We start from the raw sequence: 25284 nt of genomic DNA, 5'->3' as shown, positions 1-25284 counted from the left end.
GTGAGATAATTAAAATTTTAGTTTAGATTAGTATTTGTTAAGGTAGAAACTTGGAGTTGATCCCAAACTATATGATCTCAAATTCAAATGTGGATTGAATAAACTAAGTTCAAGTTAAATTTGATTTGATTTCATAAAACAAATTAAATTTAAACTAATTTGGATAAAATATAAAATAAAATTGGTTTCTAACTAAATTCTAATATTAATTTATTGATTGTGAATTGATGTTGAATTGAATTTTGTTCATGTTTAATCCGGATCAAATTTAACTATAAAATTATACTTAGTAAATAAATGACGTTATATTATGGTATTACATATAAACCATAATTGAAACTAAGGCCAAGAGACTTATTCCCACTCAAGGTATACTAAAAACCTAAACTCATATCCTTGAATTTTTAAAAATTCAAATATTCATCTATCATTCAATTTCTATTAAAATATTTCACTAAGGTAAGATTGTCATTTTACTAAGAATATTAAGAAATAATCAAAAGACTTATTCTCACCTAAAGTATAGTGAAATCTCAAACTTTTAAAAACTCAAATGTCCACCTAGACATATCAATTGGGTCGAATCGAATGGAGGTTTGATCCGAAGCACGATAAAAAGCCCAGGCATGAGAAAGCCCAACCAAATACTATAGAGTGTCGGGCCAAACCCATGAGCCTATCGGGTCGTGCCTTGGGCTTTAATATTAGACTCATGGGTTGGCCTGACCCGACCCATCACTGTTTATAATATAAATTTAAAAAAAATTTTTTTTCTAACATATCCTGTCGCAAGGCAGCAGAAACTGCTTCTACTGCCTTGCGGCAGAAGCAAAAATTGCTTTTGCCAAATGGCAGAAGCTGCTTCTGCAACTTGGCAGAAGTTTTTTCTACCATTTGGCAGAAGTTGCTTCTGCCAAATGGTAGAAGCTAGACTAGGCTTCTGCCACAAGGCAGAAGCCGTTGGCTAGCTTCTGCCTTGTGGTCAGAAGCCGTTGGCAACGGCTATTAGCGCCAGTAGTCGTTGCTTAACTTTTTAAAATTTTTTTTTAATTAATTTATTTTTTCCCTATAAAAACTTATTCAATAATCAAATTTCATTTTCAATTACAATTACAAATTTCTCAATCTCTCAAACTCAATCTCTCAAACTCTTAATCTCAACTATTTATTATATTTTTAATCTCATTTTATTTTAATTTTATCATTACAAAATATTACAAATAGATCCAATGTCAAATGAATTCAATCCATTTGAATATTATTATGTTGGTGCTGATGATATTATTGATGATGCACAAGGTGGAATAGGTGGAGCACCAACGGGTGAAAGTACGGGTACAAGTTCGCATTATTCGACAGACAGAAAAAGAAAACAAACGTCAATGGTATGAGAACACTTTGATAGAATAGAGAAAACAATAGAGGAGAAATTAATTCGTCGAGCAGTATGCAAACATTGCGGTGCTTGTTTAACATGTGTAAGTACAAGTGGGATGGGACATCTTCGCCGACATGTTACTGATTACTGTAAAAAAATTTCACATGAACTTAGAGGACAGAAACAAATTGCATTCACTAGATCGCGATCTGTTGGTCCAGGTGCCATTTCAGTAGGAGGTCCGAGCAGTTCTGGACATATGGGAGAAATGTCGACTTTTATGTACGATCAAATGAAGGTGCGAGATTACATGGTCAGGTATGTCGTTGCTTTTGATCAACCTTTTAGTTATGCAGAAGATGAAATTTTAGAATGGATGATGTAAAATAGTATTCAACCAGCATTTAGAAGAATTCCTAGGTCAACTCTTAGATAAGATATATTGAGAAATTATGAATTAATGAAAATAAAAATTATTGGAGAATTAAGTAATTTTAATGGTGTTATTTCAATAACTTCTGATTTATGGACTGCTACAAATCAACATATAGGGTAGCGATGACAATTTGAACCCGATTTTAGGGGCTCCGACCCTCCTTGACCCTAACGGGGAGAGAATTCCCCAATAGAAACGGGGAAGGGGACGGGGACGGAGATGAAAAAAATCTCCGCAATCGAGGATGGGCCAGGGATGGGGATACATGTGTCCCCTCCCCGCCCCGACCCTTCCCCTCCCCGTCCTTTTATATTAATATATTTATTTAAAATACTAATATGTTTTTATAGTTTTAATTTATTTATGTTTTTAAAATTTATTTAGATTTTTGTTATGCATATTAAAAGAGTTAATATATTATATTTATGGTATTTGAAATAGTAGATTAATTTTAATTTTGCTTAATTTTGTTATTTAATATATTTATATTGTATTTACAAGGTAAAAAAAAAATATTTTTTTTTGCGGGTATAGGAAGGGGATTTTTCCCCGCAGGGACGGAGAGGGGATGGGGAAGAGATTTTTCTTTGTGGGGAGGGGGCGGGGAATCATTTTCATCCCCGTAGCGGGGACGTGGATTGATATCCCCTCCTCGCCCCTCTCCGTTGCCATCCTTAATATAGGGTATCTTTGTGCAACTGCCTATTATATTAATTCTGATTGACAATTATGCAAAAAAATTATTGCATTTAGAAATTTAGAATATCCGCATAGTGGTCTTGCAATATATCGTGCATTAGCAAATATGTTTGAGGAATATAAAATTAATAATTCTATTTTTTCAATTACTTTTGATAATGCTAAAAATAATGATAAAAGTTATTGAATATATGTATAATCATTTATCTCCTCTATTTAATGGAAAATTATTTCATATTAGGTGTACATATCATATTATTAATTTAATCGCTCAAGATAGGTTGAGTTTGGCAAAAAAACATTTAGAAGTAATTAGACATGTCATTGCTTATATTTCATCATCCCCATCACATGTACAATAATATCATCAATTATGTAGATCAATGGGATTAAGAAGGAAAAAAATTAAAAATAGATATTAGAACTAAGTGGAATTCAACATATCTCATATTGAAAGCATGCAAAGGGTATGAAGTTCCTATAACACGATACTTCAATACCCAACCAATGGAATCTCAAGATCCTATTTTTTTGACAGATCAAGATTGGAAAATAGCTATGACTTTAATGAACTTGTTAGAGTCATTGAAAACAGCCACAGATCATTGCTCAGGTATGTATTATCCAATAACTTGTTCTATAATATATAGTATGGTAGAAATAAGTGATATTTTTAAAGAACATAGGTATCGTCACTCTCATCATACTTTTCAAAATATATGTATGCAAATGGAACAAAAATTTTAAAAATATTGGAGTAAAATTCTTTTATTTTATTTTGCAGCTACTATTTTAGATCATAGGACAAAAACTAATGGATTACAAAATTTATTTGATGTTATTAATAAAAAATTGTCAATTAATAGCAATGTTAATTCTGTTGAATATGTTCAGGATTTTTTATTTGATATGTATAGTATTTATGAACAAAAATATGGAAAAACTAGATAAAGTTCTGCACCAGAGATAAGTTTTGATAGTTCAGGTAAAAAAAAGTCACGCATATGGTATTAATTGCGCAAAGGTAAACAAACTGCTAGTCAAAGTATAAATTATAATCAATTTTATAATTATATCAATATTAACCATTATCCTGAAATTATGCAAAGATATAATGCTGAAAAACTAGATGTTTTGGCATGGTGGAAAGACAAGGCAAAAACTTTTCCTGTGCTTGCAGCCATGACTCGAGATCTACTAACACCTCCGGTGTCAACTGTAGCATCGGAATTCGCTTTTAGTGCAGGGGGATGTGTGTTGGATGATAGACGATCTAATTTACATCCAAATATGGTCGAAGCAATAATGTACATGAAAGATTAGGTCAAAGCTGATTTTAAATTACAGAATCGTGTGACAGAAAATGTCTTTGAAGAATTCAAAGATTTGGATGTAGAAGATGAGTAAATAAATGTTTATTTATGTTTTGTAATTTATACAATATGTAAATTAATTTATTTGTATTATATTAACAATTTATAATATTTTTCATCATGTAACCACGGTATTCCTCTGCCATAAGTGAAAAATTATAAATAAAATATTAGGGGTACTGTCATTGGTTTTAATAATTGAAAAATAATTTGTGTTTAAAAATTTTAATTAATTTTTTTTTAAATATTGATTAAATGGGCCGGGCCGACCCATTTAAGGCCCAGCCCGAATAAAGCCCATTTAAGGCTCGACCGGAATAAAGCCCATTTAAGGCTCGACCTGAATAAAGCCCATTTAAGGCTCGCCTGAATAAAGCCCAGCCCGAGCCATTTAAAGCTCGTTAGTATATGAGCGGGGCTTTGGGCCTTTATATTTTAACGGGCTGGCCCGACTCGAAGGCCCGTTACTGTTTGGCCTCGGGCCTGACCCGACCCATTAACCCAATGGGCCGAGTCAGAGTCGGTCCGTCCCAACCCATTGACATCTCTGCACCCACCTATAAATAAATTTTAGTTAGAATTAGGGGTAATGATAAAATTTAAAGTTTTATCATATTTTCCTCCTTAGGTTTAAAAAACTTATAATTTTTTCCCAACCCAAAGTTTGAAAACTGACAAATACACCCTTAGAGTTTGTTCCTCTTCTCTCTAGCATCAATTTGTTGTCTTCGACTGTTAGTCGTCCTTTCTCCCGCCTTATCTCTCCCTCCAATTACTCTCCATTCCTTCTCTGGTTGTTGTTGATCAAGACGAAGATGAACGGTTTTCGTTTGAGATGAAGATGCATTGTCTTTGTCTCTCAAATGAAGACTCGTCGACTTTGTTTGAGAGATGAAGACAACACATCAACCAAAAATGGTTGGAGAGATAAGGTGAGAGGGAGGACGACCGATGGTTAGAGATAGCAAATCAGTGCTAGAGAGAAATGAAACAAATCTCAGGGGGTATTTATCAATTTTCAAATATTGGGTTGGGGGGAAATTGTAGGATTTCTAAATTTGGGGAGGAAATGTGATAAAAATTTAATTTTAAAATTTTTTAATAAATAACAGTTTAGCTTTAACTCTAATTAAAATTTTTAACATAAATTTGTTTATATATAAATAGGGCAAAGGACTATTTCCCACCCATGTTTTAGTCGTTTTTCAATCACATACCCACGCCAGATGAAAAACCCAATCATCACCCAAAATTTAATCTGTTTGTTTCCACCTACATTTTTTCAGTTAGATTAAGGGGCGAATTAGTAATTTCATCAATAATATTAAATAATTAAAATTTTATCTCATTTTCTCCCTTTAATTTGAAAAACTAACATTTGTCCCCTGAATTAAGTTTTAAAAAATTCACTTTTTTCCCCTGAAATGCAGCCACTTTTTCCGACAACGGCTTAGAAGATTTCGTCCAGAGGTCGACCACCTCTGAACGACAATCGTCGTCCAAGAAGGACGACCGTCGTCCAGATCTGGACGACGCTTCTTCGTCCAGATCTCGACGACGAATCGTTGTCCAGTTTGAAAGACGAATCGTCGTCTATTCTGGATGACAAAGCGTCGTCCAGAGAATGGACAATCGTAGTCCATTCCAGGGACGAGCGTCGTCCAGAGAATGGACGAGCCCTCGTCACTCTCCCTCCAGCCACGTCGTCGCCAGTGGCCGGAGGGAAAATGAAAAAAAAAAATTAGGGATTTGAGGGGGTGAAAGTCACTTTTTAAAGTTTAGGGATAGGGGTAAAGTGTAACTTTTAAAATCGGAGGGGGAAAATGCGATAGAATTAAATCAGTGGAATATAAACAGTAAAATGACGGTTTTACCCCTCTATTTAACGAAAAATTTAACTGCAGATGTGGATGGATGCAAACAGATTAAACTTTGGGTGGGTTTTTGAGTTTTTCATCTGGTGTGGGTATGCTTTTGAGATTCAACTAAACAATGGGGGGGAAATAGTCCTTTCCCCTATATAAATATTTGAGTTTTTTAAAGTTAAAAGATGAAAGTTTGAGATTTTATTATACCTTGGGTGGGAATAAGTCTTTTGGCTTTAAAAAAAAAAAAAAAAATTTATCTCATTCCCCCCTTCTCCAAATTTTAAAAACTAACAATTTCATCTCTACTTAAATATTTTCAGTTTTAAAAAATGACTATTTGCCCCACACCTAGGTTTTTTTTTCTCCTGTCTCTGGTCGACAACTTCCTTTTCCCACCCTCATCGTTGCAATATTTCAACCAAGTGTCTTGGGAGGTTGTGGAACAAAGACATCTCTTCGTTCGACGAAGAGACAACGTCTCTTCATCATCTCTATTGCACTGCATCTAACGATGATCGACCAAACTATTCAAACAGAAAGGGTGGGAAGAGGAAGTTGCCGGCTAGAGATAAAGTGGTGGTCAGAGAGGGTAGAAAAGAAAAACTCAAGTGTGGGGAAAAATAGTCATTTTTTAAAATTGGAAATGTTTAGGCAAATGTGAAATTGTTAGTTTTTTTTTTTTTTGGATGAGATAAAATTATAATTTTTTTAATATTCTTAATAAAATGATTATTTTATCTTTAACTTTAACATAATATTTTAACAGAAATTGAGTGATAGGTAGGTGTTTAAATTTTTGAAATTTGACGAATTTGAGTTTGAGTTTTCACTATACCTTATGTAGGAATAAGTCTGCTGGCCTTGAAAATAATTAGTAGGAAGCCATTCATTGTCAAGTATAGATTTCTGCATTTTCTAATTACAAATGACTGTCAATGGTAAGAAATTTATCGTGTCAAAATCTTATTATATCATAGTATATAATTCTTTATCAGGATGTAATGGGGTTATGACTAAGAGTTATAATAATGGGGTTACATCCTTATTATTGTTTAACTTTGAGTTAGCCTTAGATTTGGCTTGTCCTTCAGAGAATTTTCCAAAAGTTGGTGAAAGTTTTCAGAACTTAAAACTCTCCCAACCATGGAAATCAATAATCATCTTAGCTTATGGGTGGATTCGATTCAAAATCAAATTAATAAGGGTGAACTTAAACTTGGTTTAACCACAATGACAAACTCATGATCGAGCTTGACTTAGATCAGTTGGTTGATACATAGTACCATTAAATAAGACAACGAATCACAAAACAAGTTGCAGTCTGTCTGGTATGTTATCATTTTAATGATTTTTTGAAATTCCCGTAGAAGTGATGAATTGGTCTGAATTGGTTTTGTCAGTGATGATGCAGAACAATGGGTCACATGATGTTCAATAGACGACAAGATCTTTTGACTTGTATGATTAGTATAATTATAACTGAACCTGTCTGTCCACGTTAAAGCTTTATTATATGTTCACTCTTCCATCCTCAAATAATAATACCTTCCACACCCGGGAATGGAAGATGAACATACACAGCAGTCTACAAATACTTTATTCAGAAAACAACCTTCCTTCAAAAGTTAACAAAACCAAACGCAGATCTCTCAAAACTTGTGAGAAAAGCAGAAACAGATATAGGAAAAAGACAGAGACCTGTGCCTTCAACTTCAAAGTTCAAACTCAACTTACCAACCATCAGCATGAGGTTATTTAATGGCCTACAAGTACTTGTTCTGATTGTCTTTCACAGTGTTTCTTGAATTGGGTTGTCGCTTTTTGGGCTTAATGAAGAGCAGGTACAATGGTTTGTGCTTAATTTTGTACTTATCAAAATCTTCAGGGATTTGACGGAGTTTTCTGCAATTTCAACGCCTGCTTTCACATAGGTTGCATTCTATTTGTTTCATCCATTCGTATCTGGTCAATATTGTCTCTTATTTTCGTCTGTTATAATGATTTCTAATGGGCTTTTAGAGAATTTTGTAGACTTGTTCTCAATTGCTGAATAAAGAGTTTGTTTCACTGGTTCAACCGGCTTGCTCTTCTTTTTCCTATTGATTTTCCCAGAATATAGGATTTTGGTGGGTCTAGCCATGGAGAGTTGGGAAGTTATTCGTTTCCTGGGCTTCATTTCAATATCTATTATTCTTATCTCTGAGACCTGTGTGGCTAGTTTTCAAGGTATTGGCAAGATCACTCCAGTATTTCAAGGGTCTGAAATGAATTGGATCGATAACGATGGGTTGTTTCTTTTATCAAATAGTTTAGAATTTGCTTTTGGCTTCCAAACTACTGAAGATGTCACATTGTTTCTGCTGGTTATTGTGCACCTGGCGAGTAGAAAACCAATCTGGTCTGCTAATGGAGGCTCACCAGTTACAGACTCTGACCAATTTGTGTTCAATCAAGATGGTAAAGTGTTTTTACAAAAAGGGGATAATGTTGTTTGGACGGTGAATACAAATGGTAAATCTATTTCTGCAATTGAATTGCAGAACTCAGGAAATCTGGTTATGCTTGGGGATGACAATGGTGTACTTTGGGAGAGTTTTAGTCATCCCACTGATACACTAATGTCAAACCAGGATTTTGTGGAAGGCATGCAGCTTGTAAGTAATCCTAGTAGCAATGACGTCAGCTACCTTCTTGGCATCAAATCCGGAGATATGGTTCTGTCTGCCGGTTACCCAAGCCCTCAAACTTACTGGTCTATGTCAAAGGATGTCCGAAAAATCATTAACAAAAGTGGTGGTGGGGTCACTTTGTCAATCCTGATAGCAAATTCATGGAACTTCTATGATCAAAACAAAGTCTTATTGTGGCAATTTGTATTCTCGGATAATACTGATGCAAATGCCACTTGGATTGCAGTTCTAGGAAATGATGGTTTTATTTCCTTCTACAATCTCCAGAATGGAGGGTCAATTGTTGCTTCAGCTACAAAAATACCAAATAATCCGTGCAGCACACCTGAATCTTGTGATTCATATTATGTTTGTTCTGGTAACAACAGGTGCCAGTGCTCTCAAGCTCTTACATCTAGAAATTGCAATACTGGAATTGTCTCTCCCTGTGATGGTTCAGAGGGTTCTACTGAGCTTCTAAATGCTGGAGATGACCTGAATTATTTTGCACTTCCATATGTTACATCCTCTTCAAAAACTGATTTGAATGGTTGCAAAGCCTTTTGCCTTCATAATTGCTCTTGCCTTGCTTTGTTCTTCCAGAACAGTACAGGGAACTGTTTTTTGTTTGACAGCATAGGTTCCTTCCAAAGCTCTGATCAGGGCTCAGGTTTTGTTGCACACATTAAGGTATTGAATGATGGAGGTGATGACGTTAATGGGGGAGGGCATTCAAGTAACCAAAAACGCTTTCCATATGTTGTGATTATAGTCATTTCAACATTAACTGTCATCTTGGCTCTACTCTATGTGGCGTTTCGGTATTACAGGAATAAGAAGAAAAGGGTGCCAGAATCTCCTCAAGAGACATCAGACGAAGATAATTTTTTGGAGACTTTATCTGGGATGCCAGTCCGTTTCAGTTACAGAGATCTCCAAAATGCAACTAACAATTTCTCAGTGAAACCGGGGCTAGGAGGGTTTGGCTCAGTATACCAAGGGGTTCTCCCAGATGGAACTCGGTTAGCTGTGAAGAAGTTGGAAGGCATTGGCCAGGGCAAGAAAGAATTTAGAGCCGAAGTAAGCATCATTGGAAGTATCCATCATCTGCATTTGGTCAAGCTCAAAGGCTTCTGTGCTGAAGGAGCCCATCGACTTCTTGCTTACGAGTACATGGCAAATGGTTCTTTGGATAAGTGGATCTTCAGGAGAGACAGAGAAGACAATCTGCTAGACTGGGAAACTAGATTCAACATAGCTTTAGGTACAGCAAAAGGGCTTGCTTATCTCCATGAAGATTGCGATGCAAAAATTGTTCATTGTGACATAAAGCCTGAAAATGTGCTTCTTGATGAGAATTTCCTTGCCAAAGTCTCTGATTTTGGCTTGGCTAAGCTACTGACTCGTGAGCAAAGCCATGTTTTCACAACTTTAAGGGGCACAAGAGGGTATCTTGCACCAGAATGGATCACAAACTATACAGTTTCAGAAAAAAGTGACGTTTATAGCTATGGGATGGTATTGTTAGAGATCATTGGTGGCAAAAAAAACTATGACCCGTCAGAAACTTCAGAAAAATCACATTTCCCATCTTATACATTCAAGATGATGGAAGAAGGGAAATTGAGAGACGTACTTGATTCAAGATTAAGGGTAGATGATCATGATGAGAGGGTTTATACAGCCATTAAAGTAGCACTATGGTGCATACAGGAAGATATGTATGTAAGGCCATCAATGACAAAAGTTGTGCAAATGCTTGAAGGTCTCTGCGAAGTTCCTCGGCCTTCAGCTTCTTCTCCACTGGGTACACGTCTTTATTCAACTTTGTTCAAGTCGGTAAGTGGGGAGGGCACTTCCCCAGGACCATCAGACTGCAATAGTGATGGTTATCTTTCAGCCGCGGGCCTTTCCGCCCCAAGATAACATTTACTGGAACATGGTCCAATTCCATGTTTGTTCTTTGTATATATATTAGATTTATTCAAATTTTGTAATATCAGCCATTACCATTAGCAAGATCAATGAGAACTGGATTCAATTTGAGTTATCTGAGTTTTAATTGAATAAATTGAGTTTAAATTAATAGCCAGCTCAAATCAAATTTAAAATTTAATTATTTTCTATATTGAATTAAACTTTGTTCGGGTGAGACTGACCCAGATTAAAGCCCTTTATAATAAACACACGCCCTATATTAATTTTAAAGAAGTTACATTTAAAGGGATAGAGACAGATAACAATAAAAAAATCTATGGGTGTGTGAGTTCTACTTCTAACCATTCAGTATCTGATTATTGTGCTTATAAAAGGAACAAAAGTCCTTCTCATTGGAGATAATCAGATTAAAATCATAGGACCATCCGTTTTTGTTTTCTGCCTAATCTGCCCCATTTGATAATGCTCTTCTCTCTCGGGTACTCGTTTGTTTGATTAGGATTCCTGATTCCTTCTTGAAGCTAATTGTTTGCAATGAAAATGAAGATATTTGAGTGCATTTCGGTCTAGTTAGTGGTTGATTTAAATAAAGTCAAATTTGAATAAGGGTTAACTTAAATTTGATTCAAATTGAAAATGATAAACTCAAGTTTTAATTGAGTTAGAATAAGAAATTATTCATAAACTCTTAAACTTGAATAAAGTTCTTAAATTGAAGTTTGACTTGTTCGAATCAAAATAGATTTGAACTTGAGTTAGTTTGATTCGATTTGAATCTATCCCCATGTTAGTTTGCCAGAATTCCATAAAACGGATATGATTTTAGTAGGCAACACCACAACAGCTACAAGCAGCTCCAAGGTATGGCAAGTCTCAACTTAACAATTTGCATCACTGATTAATTTACATAATTTATTTTAACCAGCTCTTGTCTTCATAGTGATGTAGGGTCCATAAGAAAGCAATCAAAGTTTGCGCATATGGAAGTCATGGAGCATCAACTAGAGCCAAGAAAATAATGTTGAGCCATTCATACTTGTTTGAAATTGAAATGGGTCCTTGTCCCTTACCTAAATTGTCTCTATTTCAAATTATGAACCCTAAACCCTTTTATCTTCTTCTGTTAACTCTATGAATAAATTATTAAGAACCCTGAACCCTTTCCTATAATTATGAAATATGGGTCCTTGGTGTTCTTGAGTTGGCCATGGCCATGTTTGTTCAACAGAAGTATAAATCTAAGTTAACATTGTAAAGAGAATTCTGGGCCACATCATTATCACCTGAAAGTGCGGCGTTATCCCTCATATGGCGGGCAAAAGATTTTCAGGGACATTTGTTTTGGGAGCACTAAAAAATTGTTGTGGTTATTTATTTTTATAATCAGTATTATTTTATTTAGTTTATTAGTAATAAAAAATTTTGATAAATTTTTATTATAAATAATAATGTAAAAATTTTGATAATTTTTTATTATCAATAATAATGTGTTAGATACATATTAATTTTTAAAAGATTGTTAAAGTTATATTTGCTATAGGATTAAAATACTCACATTTTTAATTAATATAATAAACTACATGAAAAATATTTTAAAATAATTATATAAAAAATATTTAAATAAAATAATATTTTAATATTATTTTATTATATTTAATCAAATAAAATAATTATTTACACATATTAATTTTTATTAAATTTTATCAAATATAATAGTAATTTATATTCAATAATTTTGTAGATAATCTATCAAGATAATAAAATATTACATAAATCAAACAAACTTTTAATAGAGAAAATTTATTAATTTAACATATGGTAAATAACATCCAAGCATGCTTAGATTCGTTTGAACTGAGTTTGAGTTATAAAAATTTAAGCAATACTATGTGTACCCATTTTGGATACACAAATGTATACACATTCATATGTGTCATCATATGATCGGTTATTGTTTTATTCTTAATTCAAAATCATCCAATCACATGATGACACATATAAATGTGTACACATTTGTGTACCCAAAATAGATACACATAGTTTTATTATAAAAATTTTGGCTCAAACTTAGTTTAAGTTTGTTAACCTTGTTATATTAAAACTTGTCTTATAATTGATTCATATTAACTCGTTCGAATTCATTTTTGCCTCAACATATAAAGTGGAAAACAACACTTGGATGAAAATGAATGAAGGGAATGAAAGAAGAAACGTGTGGGCCCATTCACACGTGCAAATTCTATAGAATGGCTTGTAGAACAGTGAAGAGGAACATGTGGGCCCATTTTACACGTGCAAATTCTATATGTCAACCCTGTCAATTGCTTATTTGCTGGTATCACGTGCCATGTGGGTATATTTTGGAATTGCACTGATTTGAAATGAATATTTATCAACAGCAATGCTATTGGTATTTATTTTAGATATAATATATATATAATTTTATAATAAAATATTAATTTATCTTTATTTAAAATTATTTAATCATATAATAATATATATAAATATATATTTATTTATATATTTAAAATTAATAATTTTATTAATTAACTATATTCATATACAGGGTTGGTTGGTAAAAAAAAAACAAAAGAATTTTCACCACCAACTCAAAGTGAAGTACATATACCCACCTCAAAAAAATTGCGCTGATCGTTGGGTGTCGACAGGTGAGGAGGGTCAAGCGGCCCCCTTGGACGCCTCCATCGTTCCCGTAATTAATGATAAACATAAGAATGATGGACAAGGTTGAAAAACTTCACCGTGGCTTTAAAGCATTAATTTTTCATCTTATAATGTTGGCATTAACGTAAACCTTTTCGTTTTTATTCACATCGTGTACAATTCATTATTATTATTATTTTCATAAAATAAGTTTATTTAAGGATTGATTACATGTTCAACCCTGAAGTTTGGTGTAAAAACAATTTTATTCTTTTAGTTTAAAAAAGTAACATGACATCTCAAATTAAGTTTTTATTAAATATTGGTTTTACTGGTTTCTATTTCAAAATTAAGTAACACTATATACATAATATATGATTTGTTATTATTTTATCTTTAAAATAAAAAAACTTATGTTCACTCAAGGTTTAGAGCATTCTTAAACTCTTATTTGTTAAATATTCATCTGTCTATTAAATTTTGTTATTATTATCAGAAGTAAAAACGTTATTTAAAAATTTTATCTAAAAAAACAAAATTTTATCTTTTTTTCTCATTTTAGTTTTAAAAAGTCATTTTTTCACCATTACTATCTAGAGTTTTCATATTTTAGGGTTTATAACTGTTCTCTTCAAAATTGAAAACATTAAATTTACATCTCAAAAAATTTAATTTCTCTTTTTGGCAACTGTTTTTCAACAATTTACTTTAATGTATCGTCAACCCCAACCCCAACACTCTCTTTCTTCCCTGGTGGCTCAAAATCTGATTAAAATGGCCAAACTTTGTCACACATTATCTTTTTGTCACACATATCTAGTTAGTCAGATCATTTCAACTGTAATATTGATGCCATGCCAGCATAACTAAGACTAATTTTAAATATTTAATTATGTTATATTAATATCACCTATGGACATGGACAATCAAACTCTTTAAAAACATTATGTTTTTTCCAGTTCCAACCAATCTTTTTGTTTCCTATACCATTTTGAAATTATTACATATAACCGTATATACATACACGTATTTGTACGAGAGTAACCGTATTTCTCTCTCTTCTCCTGTCTCTCTCTCTTAGAATAGAATAGACTCTGACAAATTGAAATGGATTTGAAAGCAGCTGCTATAAAAGGACCTTACACGCTTCGTTCAAAGTGCAAACATAGTTACTTCAAATAAATAAAATATGATTTGAAATTCGACTTTTGAATCCAAAAGATCGTACTGGTAAGGATTCGGATTCTTAGATTTTCTAAACCTTCTTCATTTTCATCCACTTTAGATCCCTTAACTTCTTTAACAAATTCTTTTACCTTATTTTTTAAGTTCAGTTGTTGCCACATACTTAATGGAGTTTTGATTGTCGCACAGTTTTCAAGGTAAGTAGAAGTTTTGTTTGGCTGCTGAGAAATTTCACAAAAAATAAAGCAAGTTTTTGAATCTTGTTATGTTTTTCGCACTTCTACTGCTCAGTTGTGAAACGCTGCGTTTTTGTATCTGTTGTTTGTCGCATGTTTATTTTGCTTTGAGTAGATCATTGTTAATCTACTGATTCTATATTCGTATTCATTGACGTGGCGATCTTTTGATTCTCTAAATCTTGTTCTGTATTCAGATTCTGTTTGCATTTGAATTTGTTTGTTTTTGTATAGGTTTTCCTGGATTTGATTGCATGTGCTTTGGATATTTGAAATTTGACTTGATTTGTTTGTAAAATACGTATTTGTACCACAATGTTTGAATCATTAGTTGTTTATAGTCTCGCATTTTTTTGAATTTAGCGGACAGTATATGTTAAGTTCATAAGTGAATAATTTTATTCTCGTGTGACTTATACTGTCATATTTGTGCTAAATAATGTTTGAAAAGCAGAACCATAAGACGAAATTATGATTGGATATTGTTCTTGCTTGCAGTGTTTGATGGATTTTGATAAACTTAAAGTGACCGATGGGCTTGAGGCGGCCCAGCAAAATGGTGATCATATGCAACTAATTGTTCCTGAAGAACATGGGGATGTTTCAGACGAAGCTTATGGGACTTTTGAAGAGGTTACTGAGACTTTTAGGTCAAATGGAGACTCAGGAAGTGTTCTCGAGTTGTTTGAGAGGATAACTAGTGGAGAGGTTAGAGATGGATCAAATGCTAACATGGAAAGCAATGGCTCCAATGTTTTCAAGGTATGAATTAACGGAACTGTTGTATTGCTTAGTCAACATTTGTCAATCTAAAACCTGCTAGTGTGTGTCAGGTCGGGAAAGTAAAGGATGCTGATACCTCAAAGGCGTCCAAACCACTGAAGGGAAGTGGCACAACCAAGAATGAGAAGCCCTCAAATCTGAGAAGCATTTCGTCAACTTGGGTGAAGAAAAGTTGGGATGGTAAAAGTGCTGAGGCATCATCAACTGTTTCGAATGGTTCTGTTGGCATGAATTTACACTCCAAACAGTCTTATAATAGCAGGTCTTTCAATGAAAGACAGCCCCATTTATCTAAGGTGAAGGTTGATACCGTTCTTTTTATGTTTTTTTAGCATCATATGCCAACTTTTGATTACCAAAGTTATTATTGGATTTTGAATACCTTTTGTTTTTTCTGATCATTGTTTTTGCTCTCTTTCAGCAATCTGGAAATTCTGATGCAGTGTCAGCTGAAGGCCTTGTGTATGGACTTTGCATTGATTAGTTTCACAATATTATTATTTCATTTATCTGTAGCCATATGTCTGTCTATAAGCCTTAGTGAACTCATTACATTAAATTGCAAAAGTGATCATTTGGAAATTTTTTGTTGGCCAGCTGGATTAAAGATATCTGATTTGTCAATTAGTGCTTTTCTCCTGAAAGCGAACCTTCTAAGTGACGTTGATTGATGACAGCTTATTTTCCAGCTGTTTTGTGAAACTATTTTCTCCTGCATGCAGGGAGAGGACAAAATGGAAGCCTGTGAAGAAAGAACCTGTTGAAAATGCTGAAGAAGATGTGGAATCTTCTCTGTATCCCTTTTGTTTTGTATTTCTCTACCTTTTGGGCTTGAGACAGGCTGCCATCTAGGTTTCCTTCAGTTTTTTTTTTTTGTCCCAGAATTCCATTTGTAGTAAGATTGGATTTATAAGTTTATCCTTAAGTTCTTTATAGTTCTGCAGCAGGAGATAACAAGCCTCGGAAGATGGGTGCACTTCCGAATTATGGTTTCAGTTTTAAGTGTGATGAGCGAGCTGAGAAAAGGAGAGAGGTTAGTTTTGTACTTGCAACTTTGGAGAGTTTTTATGATGCTTACAACTACATCATCAGAAAGATAAACATAATTGTCCATTTTTCATGATGTGCAGTTCTACTCTAAGCTTGAAGAAAAGATCCATGCCAAGGAATTAGAAAGAAGTAACTTGCAAGCCAAATCTAAGGTGGTATTTTATATTGGTGGTAGACTGTAATTACCCAAATGGTATTTCCTCTCCCCATCAGCATGTGGTGGAGGGAGGTCATGGATTTACTTCCACTTGGGCACATGACTTTTACTTACCAAGCCTTAAGAATGAGGGTGGTATTTCCATTATCCTGCAGGAAACTCAAGATGCGGAGATTAAGATGCTCAGGAAGAGTTTGAATTTTAAAGCAACTCCAATGCCAAGCTTCTACCAAGAGCCTCCTCCTCCTAAGGTGGAGTTAAAGAAGGCAAGTTTATACTTTTTTCTAAGATTTAACCAAATGAAAACTAATTTTCATCTCTGAATTACCATATCATGGCACTCATATGGAGAATGCTATGTGAACTATGTTGCTTACAGCAATTCATTGCTTTGAGTTGAGATATCATTAAGTGTTAATCTGATGTCGCGGTCATTGCCCCCTGCATGGATTGATTAAATTTTATTAATTACAGTAACAAAAAGGATGCCTCTAGTTTTAATATGAGCATTATTTGATAATGCTTTGTTGATACCAGTTTGGTTTATCTGCTTCTGAATGTTGGTAGCTGTTCTAACAAGATCTAAATGATATAAATGCATCTTAATCGAAAGACTTTGTGTGTGTGTGTGTGTGTCTGTTTGCATATTGGTAAAAGTTATGCCAGAATTGATTTTGATTTGCAGCATTACTGTGATTCAAAGCTTTACTTAAGGTGTTATATGGTGGTAGTTAGTTTACATTTTGCTATGTTATAGCTTTTAAAGTTATCTTTGATGATCCCAGCTCATTAGTTTGCAGCCAAGCACATGGATTTTTCTTTGCTTGGTATGGAAATCTACTTTATATTTCTTGAACCAACTAAATACCATAAGTTGGGAGGAAATCAAAGAGTGTTTCGTTTATTAAAAGTGCAAATTTTATAATATTAAGCATTGGCCAAAGCTTTAGCATAGAATATCAGATAATGGATGGGAGATGTGGATTTATAGATAGAAACTCGAGAAACAAGGACTGAGGAGTAGAGTGGATACTTTGGAGGCTAAGTTTCTCTGGTTGTATTTATATTTCACTCTTGGGTCATGTTTGATTTGAATGGGAATTAAGAAGCAGCACCCCTCTATTGAGATATATACTACCCTCTCCTGATTATTTTCCTTTTTCCTGAAATTAATTTACTTTTTGGTTCTGGAATGCAGCCTAACTTTCATCTCCTGATTATTTTGCCTCATTTTATGTATATACATTCAGAAAATATATCTTGATTGCATGTTTGGGTCTCTAACAGAATGTTATCACAGTATATACTCAATTGATGATTAGAGTTCAGCAAAATTGATTATTTTTATTTCCAATCAACCTCTTTGACTATTCCAGTTACATTGCAGAATTGATCTGCGAATCTACTAGTTATGGGTAGCCAGAGAGATTATAAGACAATTTTTATTGCTTTTTCCTTATCTTTAATATAATTTGATGTAGATGCCAACAACAAGGGCCAAATCTCCCAAACTTGGTAGAAAGAAGACTTCTGTGGAAACCAATGGAAATGAAACCCCTAGCACTCGACCAGTCCGACTAAGTCTGGATGAGAAAGCTTCTCAGAGCAACTCTGCCAAAGGAGTTTCTCCTGTACAATTGAAGAAGCCACAGCGGAAGTCCCTTCCTAAACTGCCTTCTCAAAGGAGTACTTTATCCAATTCCAGCAAGGTAGAAAAGATGGCATCAGCAAAAGCTGCAAATGATGAAAATACCACTCCATTGAATTCAACAAAGGAAGCTGATTCTCCCATCCAGGAGTCAGTTCCTGCATCTGGTTTAGAAGAAACTCAGCTTGCTACAGACGAGGAACCAGCATTTGGGTGAGTAAGATCAATCCACCTTTGTACAAGAACCTATAGCATTGGAGTTTGGAATTGGATGCTTATTCAAAGTTGTTGACTTGATAATGCATAAATAAGAAAGGTTGTAGACTCTCAACTATTTAATGATGAAAGAATGAAGGATTCTTCATTTGGGATGTGATGTCACCACACATTTGTTGTTTGTGTGCGTGGTTAGAAGCTTGCTGGTCTTGTCATTCCTAATTGGAGCAGTGTATGTTTATATTTGCCAAGTTGGTATCTTAATTTATATTGTTTAGTTTCTGGCTTTCTTAGATTATTATGGAAAATTTTGGGCAAGTCAATCTGTCATTAGCTATTGCATTATTTTAGGTGGTGTTTGTTTGAAGGGGGGTTGCTCCTGAACAATTGGAATTGTCAGTTGTGGACAATTTTTTTCCCCCTTTTTGTGAATTTCTTCTTAATGTTCATATTTATATCTGTGTTATAATGAGGTATTTCCTTTTTGTTTTTTCAAATAGCCCTCATCCAACATCAGCTCATCATGCAAACAAGATGATGTATCCTTTTGCAAGGAAGTTTCTCGTCTTTCTTGCTCTTCCTCTCTTTCAACTAAACCTTGTGATGTCAACGGAGTGTTAAGCAAAATTTCATTCTTTGAGAAGTGAAGACACTTGAGATGTTTCTCTGATAAGGTTCTGGATATTTTCTTGATGGGCGGAGACAAAGACATGTATAAAGGTCTGGTGGTCAGAATAATCGGGTTTTGGTGAGGAAGTTTGTGTAGTTGTGAGTTATTGGGCATGATGCCATCAGTCTGAGTTCGTTTGCAGGTTGGAAGCTGAGTCTGACTGCATTTTGCTTGGAGTCTTTAACGCATACCAGTTACCTCATCAATATTTCAAAAACAGCCCATTATCTTATTCTGGCTCTTTGGTCTAACCCATTAGACAAGTTTCTTTCACAACTGCTACTCCTCTAAAGGGTGGATTCTGGGGCTCGTCAATTGTATTTTTCACCAAAGTTCCTTTTTTCTTTTGATGATTCGTTTTATTCTCAATAATTATTTTCCTTCTCTTATGACTCATTATTTTTTTTAGTATTTTTGTTTATAATTTGACCCACTTCAAACTCACCGTTTTGGAGTAAAGTTAATCTCAAGTTGATATTTATTCTGAATCACCCTGTTCATATCCACTACTTTTTACAACTGAATTAATGATGTAAAGATCAAAATCTTGCATGCGTTAGTCTTATTTGAGAACCCAAATCATAGAATTACACAATATAAGAGAAATGAATGATTTTTAATATTTTTGCTATGCTCCAAGAAAATTTTAGCTATACCAAGACTTTCCCTATTAAGTCTCAAGTCCTAGCACAAGCCCATGTGATAAGAATTGGCAGCAAAGCAAGAGATTTTATCTATGATAAATATTATGGGAACAACAAAATTATTAGGATAACATTACCTAATACTATCAACAATCAAATCGACTTTTTTCTTTTTTAAAGTAATAGAGGTCACATGTAGACTGATCAAATGATTCTTGATTACATGAGGATATGCATCGGAGAGGAGAGATTCTAGAGGGCCTTAGAGATGATGCAAATGTATTATGCAAATGATTTCATGAGGATTCTGAGTTGTGAGTTGGAATTTGGAATCCCAAGTCAAAAGTGGGGAAAGCAATAGGTTGACAGGGTCAAAAAGATATGTACAAACTTCCAGGATGCTCTTTCCAACTGCCAAATATTATTTTCCCATTATCATTCATAAATTCTACTTTTCAAACATCCATTTTTAGTTGCAACATATAACAATGCTTGCTTTTCCTAAAAATATGACCATGTTCACACTTCCTTCTATTTCTACGGATATAGCACAAAGCTGGCCCAGGCTCGTATCCCCAGCTCAATTCTATTAAATTGTTGATAAATTCACTTTTTTTTTTTAACAATTCTTTTAATATTTCACCTTCAATCACCCCGCTTCTCTAAAAACACGTAACCAACCAAACTCGCCAATATAACTCATAATCTGACTCAACTGGAATCAATCCAATCCAGCCCTGTGGATGATTGCTGCATTGGGTTAAAGAGTTCCACTCTACAGTGACTGTTACATTTGATGCTTAACAAACATGTAGACTAGAGAATAAGACTTTAGTTTTTCATCCACGAGAAAGTTCGTGTTTAGTTTCCAGGCAGGCACAATCAATTCTTCTCTTGATGTGTAGGTCTAACCAAGTTCATTCACAATTAACAGTAACATATACATAAATTGACTTTATTTAAATAATAAAAAAGGCAGACAAGTTTACATCACAAAGGGCAGTAGTTGATTACATTACATGATGAAGCCGTTGCATAGTGTACAGTTGATAAACAAATGGAGCTCGTAAAAACAATGGAACTGGTAAAAAAACAACCCATAAGGGCTGTCATGGCAGACCATATAATTCGCTGCCATGGCCAAGCTCCACGACAACAAGACACCATTCCAATATTCAAACTGTTAAAAACCAACGGAACAACAATGAGATTTTAAAGCCGCCCTTCAAGTGAAACAGAAGACCAACCGACCATCACGTTCACATAAAAAGACTTTGAATGAAAGCTTAGTCCAAGCATAGGTAAGAAACAGGACTCAGCTAAAACACAGGATGGGAGAAAGAAAAGGAACCCAGAAACAGTACTAGGTAACTGTATTCTCAGGAATCAAGGCCATGAGTAAACTGGCACCCATTATTGGGTCGAAAAACTTGAAACAGATTTCCACTCAATGGAAAACTGAAAAAAAGAAGAATAAGTGTGGCCATATGCTCCCTGCAAAAAGACACCTGAGTACTGGAATATCAAAGACCCATAGCTGATGGACCCAAAAACTAAATTAACTGCTGCTACACATAAAGGCTGACTAGAATTTTGAAGCTTCCTGATTTACCACAACCCCACCCTTGGCATCTGTCACACTAATTCACTGATGGGGTTTCATCAAATGCTTAGCTTGTTTATGAAAGGATATCACACCTCCACAACTGCTCCACAAGAATGTCAATGGTGCGGCTGCTAATTGCATTGCAGTGCTGGAGATTCAATCCGAAAAGGGTTTGACCCATCTTCCTGAGAGCATTCAAGCTCTTGTCCGAAATAAAGGGGCATCCTGACACCGAAAGGATCTGCAGGTTGAGGAGCCTTGCTTGAGCTACTGATGAAATTCCAAAATCAGTGACTGCACACTTTGAGACATCAAGATCACTGAGAAGGAGGCAGTTATTTGCAATAGACACCAAGCTTGCATCACTGATCTGTCTACAACCATCGAGGTTGAGCATTTCAAGAGTCCAACCATGCAGATCAGCCATGGTTGAAACAACTTTGTCTGTCACATTCACACAACCACTCAGATTAACCTTTGCCAGACCAGCTTCAGAGCCTTCAACTAGAGGTAATACTCCAGCATCTGTTATTCCCTGAAGCCCACTCAAGTCCACATTCTGCAATTGAGGACACAACTTCCCTAACATGGCCAGGCTTGCATCACCAAATCCGGGGCAGTTACGGATGGACAATGATATCAAGGATTTGCAAGGAGATGACAGAGGTACTGCCAGATTTAGGTCCTTTATCCCCCAGCAGCTCACTAGTGAAACAGCCTTCAGTTTTGCACCACAGTTCAAAAGAGAACCAAAAAACCCAAATTGGGTGATCCTGTGGCACTCCTCCAATTGAAGACTTTCAAGTGATACTGCAGCTTTGGCAAAAGAGATCAGCCCATTGTCAGACAAGAACAAACATTTTCGGAGGCAGAACTGTTTCAAGTTTGGGCAACCCTTTCCCACAGCTTCAAGGCCAAGATCTGTTACTCCTCCACAGGATGTAATTGTCAAAGACTTCAACTTCTGCAAGCCATGACCGCTACCCATGACCCAGAAGCCTCTCTCACCAACATTTGAAAGGCCAGTAAGGGTAAGATCAGTTACTGCCTTGCCATAGTGTCCAATAACAGCTAGTGAAACATCAGTGACATTCAACCTTTGAAGCTTCACTTTCACCAGGGAATAAGTGGCCGAAGACAAGATGCTAGCGATTGCTTGATCCCCAACAAGAGGACAGTCTTTGATTGAAATGGACTTCAGATTGGGGCAGCATTGCCCAATAGCTTGCAGACCTTCATTCCCTATGCTGGAACAAGACTCTATGGTCAGATCAGTCAAACTAGGGCAGTTCTTTGCAACTGCGATCAAAGCCTTGTTGGTAATAGAAGGACACTGGCAAAGATCAAGCCTCTCTAGCTGGTGACATCCACTAGCAATCTCAACAAGACCTTCATCCCCTACAGATGATACATTCCAGAGGGAGAGCACCTTCAGAGATGGGCAGCCACGGGCAATTGCCCTAAGGCCGACGCTTGTCACACCGCGACTAGAATTGCTTCCACGGATAAAAAGCTTACCCAATCCTCCACGACTAGCAGTTCCCACAGATATAGCAGCAAGTCTAATATCTGTAGCCTTCTTTCCTTCCAAGATCCTAGAGAGGTATCCATCATCCTCAACATCCAGATCTTCAGCCACAGATGCTACTTCAACTTTCTTTTCAATAACATCAGCCTCAGGCTTTGAAAATCTGTTGCTAAATTCATCTCTGCAGATATTGCTTACAAGAGTAAGCCAGCGCTTGGAAACACAAGCACAGGTGCTCTTCTCCCGACCTCCAGGCAGCCGTCTGAAGATCTCAAAGAGACACTCATCAGGCAGGACTTCAATAGAGACCTGCTTCTTCTCAGATCTCTCTTCACTGAAAACAAATGGAGCAGTAATGCGAGACCTCTTGCGAAGAGGAAAATACACATCCACATGAGAACCAAGGGGCGGCAAAAAGAGGCTCGACTCCTTGGGGTTTGGGTAGATTGGCCCCCCAGGGCAAAAATCATCATTACCTGTGTTTGAAAATCAACATCTCAGATAAGAACAACAATAAAGACTAAAATTTTTTAGGAAATATTGATAAATACATAGAAAGTCACTATGCATTAATACAAATTTTCAACATCATCAATAATCTTACAGTAGTTTACAGTTATGAACCAAACTATTCATATTTTCCCATGATTAAAACCAATTATCAAAGACTTCCATCAACTATTGCTATAGCATAAGGTCTCAAAAATATAGAATTACAGCATGTAAACAATGATTTAGGAGGAATTTCAACCAAAATTACAACACCAACACCTGTTAAAGAAAAAATAAAGCAATCTCTATGTTCCCAGCAGCTGCTCAATTTTCAACATCTTCAAAATACGGATCTAGAAACCTCCTCTACCAGATCCACAACAAACAGGAGTAATCACATCCATAAAATTTTATAAAAAATCTTATCTAATCTAATCAACCCCAACAAATGATCAGTTTATAACAAAACACTACCATGACTTACAAGATCACAAACAACTTATACGATATACGTTCGGAGATCTGATCCACAAGGCGACGAAGCCAATTAAACAACCCAAAAATAAGAAAACTAACATACCCAGGAAAAAATTAAACTACAAAACAAAAAAAATCAAGGAAAGATAAAACTTACCAGAGAAAGCAAAGAGCTTAGACATGGGTACAGCTCAAAAGAATCCCGCAGGAAAAATCTGAACTGATCCTGACCCAAAAACCCTCCAAGGAGAGCAAAAAAGAAAGACTGTAGGAAGAGCGAAACCGCTACGACACCGTATAGTTTTTGAAGACAGGAGTGCATAAGAAGGATTAGAGCTTGAAGGAGATGGAAACCCTATGAGATAGGGCAAAAAAGAGAAAAAATGAATGATAGAAGTTTGCTGTAAAAGAGGGATTTTTAATATGAGTGGAGTGTGGTTTCGGTGCGTGACAATACAGGCAAGAAAATCTCACATGCAATGTATTTGTTCACAGAAGTGGGGTTCCCTTGTTGTATTCTCCCAATACCAGAAACCAGGTGGTGGTTTTCTGGATGTTGTTTCCCTTTTTTGTGAATTTGGTTTGTTTGGATACGGGGTTACTTTAAGATTTGGTTTAGTATTAGGGTAACGGTGGTCATGGTATTTGTGTATTAATAATAAATATTAATTTAATTATTAATGATAGTGTTTTATTATATTATTAGATTTTTTTAATCTTAAATTTGAAATTATTTAATTGATGAGATATCATCATTAATATACAAATTATTATTTCTTGTCAATAGACTTAGATTTATTAAAAGAATAATTCTCCTATTTGGAATTTTATTTTTATTTGGATTTGGACATGTTTGTATTATTAATTACATAATAATGTATTATATTATTGAGTAATACTATGTGTATCTATTTTGAGTACACAAATGTATACACACTCATATGTGTCATCATATGATTGGTTATTATTTTATTCTTAATTCAAAATCATCCAATCACATGATGACACATATAAATGTGTACATATTTGTGTACCCAAAGTAGATACACATAGTTTTATTGTATATTATTTATACCATTAAAACTATACTTAAAGTGGAATTATATGACATGGTGGTATAAATAAAAGGTAAGTATTTTCTTTTATTTTTCTACCAAACATGCCTGTTGTGAATTATAGAGATTGTCAAAGGTGCTGCCAGCATTTTGTACATTAGTATGGGTGAATTTGAGGTGAGCTGAGATTGAGTAGGGTTGACTTGAGCTAAAACGTAAGAAAAACTATTAAAAAGAGTTGAAAAAAAAAATCATTTGAAATGAAGTTAGGGAAAAAGAAAAAGCAATAAGAGAAAGAAGAAAAATTGATGAAAATATGAAAAATTATTAGAAAAAATAAATCTGTTAACAACTTTTTAATAATTTTTTAATAATTTATTAGATTTGAATTGATTCGATTTGATTTCAAACTAGATTTATTTTAATTCAAATTCAACTTATTTGATCCGAATCAACTTGTTTGAGATTCAACCCTACACATTAGGATTGATTAAATGCATATGTGTGGGATA

General features: G+C 34.8%; 3 protein-coding genes across 6 annotated transcripts; 2 read left to right on the top strand and 1 right to left on the bottom strand.

Annotated features, from left to right (window-relative positions):
- Nucleotides 1-7275: 7275 nt before the first annotated feature.
- On the top strand, nucleotides 7276-10473 carry LOC123200335 (G-type lectin S-receptor-like serine/threonine-protein kinase SD2-5). Its single transcript, XM_044615487.1, has one exon. It carries the CDS (start codon nucleotides 7893-7895, stop codon nucleotides 10347-10349), a length of 2457 nt encoding a protein of 818 aa, XP_044471422.1. The 5' UTR covers nucleotides 7276-7892; the 3' UTR covers nucleotides 10350-10473.
- A 3626-nt stretch (nucleotides 10474-14099) lies between these two features.
- On the top strand, nucleotides 14100-18797 carry LOC123200908 (protein WVD2-like 5). 4 transcript variants are annotated; one of them, XM_044616288.1, is made up of 10 exons: nucleotides 14100-14255; nucleotides 14360-14407; nucleotides 14945-15208; nucleotides 15280-15531; nucleotides 15651-15691; nucleotides 15952-16023; nucleotides 16166-16262; nucleotides 16360-16431; nucleotides 16592-16702; nucleotides 17918-18797. In XM_044616288.1, exons 3-10 carry the CDS (start codon nucleotides 14951-14953, stop codon nucleotides 18299-18301), a joined length of 1287 nt encoding a protein of 428 aa, XP_044472223.1. In that variant the 5' UTR covers nucleotides 14100-14255; nucleotides 14360-14407; nucleotides 14945-14950; the 3' UTR covers nucleotides 18302-18797. The 4 variants fall into 4 exon arrangements, with proteins under 4 accessions (XP_044472223.1, XP_044472227.1, XP_044472226.1 ...); XM_044616292.1 differs by having other exon boundaries at nucleotides 14101-14255; nucleotides 15280-15525; XM_044616289.1 differs by having other exon boundaries at nucleotides 14158-14255; nucleotides 14355-14407.
- Nucleotides 18798-20555: 1758 nt separating this feature from the next.
- Nucleotides 20556-24149, bottom strand: LOC123200591 (EIN3-binding F-box protein 1-like). The gene is made up of 2 exons (XM_044615849.1): nucleotides 23875-24149; nucleotides 20556-23224 (listed from the first exon to the last, which is right to left on the bottom strand). Exons 1-2 carry the CDS (start codon nucleotides 23897-23899, stop codon nucleotides 21294-21296), a joined length of 1956 nt encoding a protein of 651 aa, XP_044471784.1. The 5' UTR covers nucleotides 23900-24149; the 3' UTR covers nucleotides 20556-21293.
- Nucleotides 24150-25284: the final 1135 nt, after the last annotated feature.

This window comes from Mangifera indica, chromosome 17, assembly GCF_011075055.1.
Source record: "Mangifera indica cultivar Alphonso chromosome 17, CATAS_Mindica_2.1, whole genome shotgun sequence".
Lineage (NCBI taxonomy): Eukaryota > Viridiplantae > Streptophyta > Magnoliopsida > Sapindales > Anacardiaceae > Mangifera > Mangifera indica.
Note: the sequence above shows the minus strand (reverse complement) of the source record. Positions and strands in the feature narration are given on the sequence as shown.